The sequence below is a fragment of the Panicum virgatum genome, chromosome 8K (assembly GCF_016808335.1).
Source record: "Panicum virgatum strain AP13 chromosome 8K, P.virgatum_v5, whole genome shotgun sequence".
In the NCBI taxonomy this organism is placed as follows: Eukaryota; Viridiplantae; Streptophyta; class Magnoliopsida; order Poales; family Poaceae; genus Panicum; species Panicum virgatum.
Window position 1 is genome coordinate 4,233,357 of NC_053143.1, and position 3,821 is coordinate 4,237,177.

The 3,821-nt window shown below is 49.5% G+C and overlaps 1 protein-coding gene across 1 annotated transcript; it reads left to right on the forward strand.

Moving 5' to 3' along the window:
- Window positions 1-901: 901 nt before the first annotated feature.
- Window positions 902-1,769, forward strand: LOC120646097 (protein GL2-INTERACTING REPRESSOR 1-like). The gene is made up of 2 exons (XM_039922811.1): window positions 902-1,008; window positions 1,116-1,769. The coding sequence occupies exon 2, from the start codon at window positions 1,128-1,130 to the stop codon at window positions 1,470-1,472; it is 345 nt and encodes a 114-aa protein (XP_039778745.1). The 5' UTR covers window positions 902-1,008; window positions 1,116-1,127; the 3' UTR covers window positions 1,473-1,769.
- Window positions 1,770-3,821: the final 2,052 nt, after the last annotated feature.

The following is a 3,821-nucleotide window of genomic DNA, read 5'->3' on the forward strand; positions in this document are numbered from 1 at the left end:
TAAAACTTGATCAATTAAAAGTGCTGAGTGTAGTTAAACCGTGTCAGCTATTCCTTGAATTAGCCTTTGCATGTATTATAGTTGTTTCCCTACCACTTATGGAGTACCAACTATAAGTGTACCAACCCTTTCATAATTGCTGCTCAGACCACAACAATAACTGTCCGGAGTATCCAGAAGACTTCGAGGATTTCTAGGCATATGTCTCCCAGTCATCTGCCTGTGTTGAAGATGATTCCGCTGCTACTCTATAGATGTTTATTTATTCGCTTAAGACTTTTGGTTTTGTAATAAAGTCTCTAATACTCTCTTATCGCTTTTGCACTTGTGATGATAATCGCTTTATAGTCAATCATGTGTATGTAAACTGATCCTGGCGCACATATGAGATGCATTCGGTTTGCCTTCATAAACCGGGTGTGACAGGTGACCACACAAGCACGAGATATTTTGTCTCTGATATATATGGTCACAAATATTGCCTACTCCCTCCATCCTAAAAGACTATTCTTTTGGGGAAAAAATTCGGACACATTACTAATGGTAAGAAATAACCTTATTGCCCCTATTTGTGTGATGGAATTTGAATGTGAAGTGAACATTTATTTTTTAGATGGAGGGAGTATTACCTTAGTTAACTCGAGATATTCGTTGACCAAAATTTCTACACATAATTATGTAGTGAAATTAAGATACACACTCTACAAGAGGCAGAAGCATAAATGAGGTGATGAGAGAGAGAGAGAGAGAGAGAGAGAGAGAGAGAGAGAGAGAGAGAGAGAGAGAGAGAGAGAGGAAGTAATCAAGTAATTGCAAGGACCAGAGGAGCAACTTTGTTTGTATGTATTAATACGAAGTAAATAACATCATTGACCTCCCCTCCTCCACCTCCCTATATAACAGGGCCCCTGGAACTCCTTGAAGCCCCACAACCAAACATACCAGAGCTGCTGCAAGCCTGCAACAGCACATCTCCTTGCTTCCTCTTCACTTCTCATCAAACTTCAGGTAGTCAAGTAACATCTACCAGGCCTCAACCTCTCGATCTCTTGCTTGCGTTCTTTCTCTTTCACGCCTTCTTGATCTTGTCACCATAGTCAATCTTTGCCGAACAGCGTCAGCGAGCCATGAGCAACGGCGGCAGGGGCGGCGGCGCGAGGGGCGCGAGGCCGGAGCTGCAGCTGCACCTGTCGCCGCCGGCGGCGGCGGCCGGGAGGATGGAGGTGGATGGGGGCGACGGCAGCGACTCGTCGTCCTCGTCCCCGAGCTCGTGCGTGTCGTCGGACGGCAGCCCGGGGGGCAAGTCGCCGATGGTGATCGGCGCCTGCACGCGGTGCCTGATGTACTGCATGGTGGCTAAGAAGGACTTCCCCACCTGCATCAACTGCAAGCAGCCCTCCCTGGTGGACCTCCTCCACGGCGCCGGCGCCGGCGGCAGCGGCGGCGACAAGAGGCGCGGCAAGGGCAAGTGAAGGGAGGCCGGCCGGCGTGCGCGGCGTGCCCCGCCCCGTCCAGTGGATGCTCATACGGATGGTTAGCTCAGGAGGTTGCTCGGGCACGAATCTTGAGGCGCGGTGGGGGAGTGACCGCCGTTGGATCATCCACTGGACGGACAGGGCCCTTCCTGGTTATGTCGTAGCCTTGTAGGCTGGTAGAGTAGTTGCTGATCTAGTTGCTACTATGTTTATGACGCTGTTGTGTTGCTTACGCTAGTAGTATGGTTTTAGTCGTCGTAATAATAACAATGCTAGCTGCTATTCGAGTTAAGAGTACTGCAGTCCATGAATGGTTCAGCTTTCTAATCAGATGGCATTGCTCATAACCGGTGCGTATTACATGCAGATCAAAAAAATTTACCCGAACATCAAAAAAATTTCGTGATGTTGACGGGTCAGAACGATCATCAAACCATTCAATGATCAGTTAAAGTTGCCTTCATAAAAACCACCTGCAGCTGCTATACTACCTCCGTCCTTAAAAGAACGCAAAATAATGCAACTTTCACTTCCCAACGAGTCAAACAATTACAAGTTTAACTAAATTTATATAAAAATTTACTATTATTTTATACCTCCACATAGATTTAGTATGAAAGTATATTACATGATTAACCTAAAATAATATTTTGTAACATAAATGTTAATACAATTTCTTATTAATTTTATCAAACTGAGAATTTTTTGACTACCAGTATTCCTCTTCACTTCTTGGCGGGCAGAGGAACCGGTGATTGTGGTGTGGTGCAGGCGTGCAGTAGCTGGACCACGGTGGAAGAATCGGTCGCGGGAACAGGGGAACCAGCACCCAGATGCGCGTGCAGTGGCGTGGCAGGGCAGTAGCATCCGCGTCGAGGCAGGCGGCTGGCATTGACGCTGCTGGCCGCCGCCGTGCTGGCTGCAGCAGAACACCACCAGCGGCAGCGCCAGGGTTCGGAAATTAAAATGGAGCGGTCATGGATGCAGCACAGCTGCACAGGCGAAGCTTGAATGCGTGCAGCTTGGGGGTGGGGTGGGTGGATTAATGGCACAGGGGATTACGAGCGCTGCCTGGAGGATGAGGGAGGTTTTATTTCAGTCGCTTCCAGGCACACGTCACCTCGTCTTCAAGCTCCATCAATTGATGATCACAGCCCAGCCGGAGGGCCTGCGCCGCCTTCATCTGCCTGCTGCGAAGCGCGCCGTGATGTCCGAAGGACATCTGATGAGCTCGCTCGCCTGCGCGCGGCCTCTTCTGCTGGTACGGTCAGGTTGATTAAAGACGACGACGATGGCGCCGCAGTGTGCACTTGCGTCTGTCCTTGGATCGGAAACGCGCGTCACCGGGGTCGGCCGCCGTGCCATGGAAGGTCTGGAAGACCGATGGCGGCAGCGGCGGCGGCGGGAGCAGGACGACATCGCAAGGCCAGACGCGCGTGTGAAGCCCAGCCCAGCCCAGCCGGGCACACGACGACTTCCCGAGCCCGCCCGTTCCATGGGCCGGCCCAATAGTCTCCGCAGAGCCGTCGCCGTTCTGTCTGCGTTACGTTGCGGGCTGAGAACAAGGTTGCAGGTAGGCCCCGCGGAACGGCTATATTACGTGGGTTGCAAATTGGCGAACCATCGCCTGAAGAAGTCCACGCGCGCACTTGGGCCGTTTTTGCGCGCTGTTTCCGCGATTCGGCCCATTTAGACTTATTCCGGCCCATTTAGTTGTTACCCGTTCCAGTTGTGTTCTTAAATCCGGTTTCTTCTCCTGAACGCACTGTCCCGACGCACTCTTCTTCTCTCTTTCTCCGGCGGTTTCGGCGTGGTTGAGTTCTGGCTTCTCCGGCGGGTCTTCGGCGCGGTTGTGTTCGTTGCCGGTGAGGTTCGGGTAGGTTCCCCTCGTTTAGGGTTTCTCCGCGGAATGGGATTTTGATGTACTCGATTCCTACTTTTCTCGTCATCTTACTGAGTTTATGCCGTTTTTTCTACTTTTTTTCAATTGTTTACATGTTTCTCCAGTGATATTGGTCGATTCGTTCTGTTACTCACTTCCTACTTAGGGTTTATCTAGTGGATTTTATTGTCGTCCTCTGCATTCAGGTGAGCGCTGTTGCTCAGTTCGTATTTCAATTATCTGGTGGTTTCTGTTATTTTATATCTAGGGTTTCCCTGTTTGATTAGGTGCCTTCATACTTGGTAGATTAGAATAAATCACTAGTAGATGAATTTCATCTGTGCTTATTGTTGTTGGTTAATTAGTTGCATTCATCCCTTTGGATTTGTTCTGATCTGTTTGTACTTTTGTTCTGCATGTTACTTGTGTAGTTAATTTGTGTTTAGTTTAGTAGTCACTGATGT

What these genes read in the sequence shown, in the direction of transcription:
- LOC120646097 (XM_039922811.1), top strand. Translation starts at nt 1,128, where the DNA reads ATGAGCAACGGCGGCAGGGGCGGCGGCGCGAGGGGCGCGAGGCCGGAG.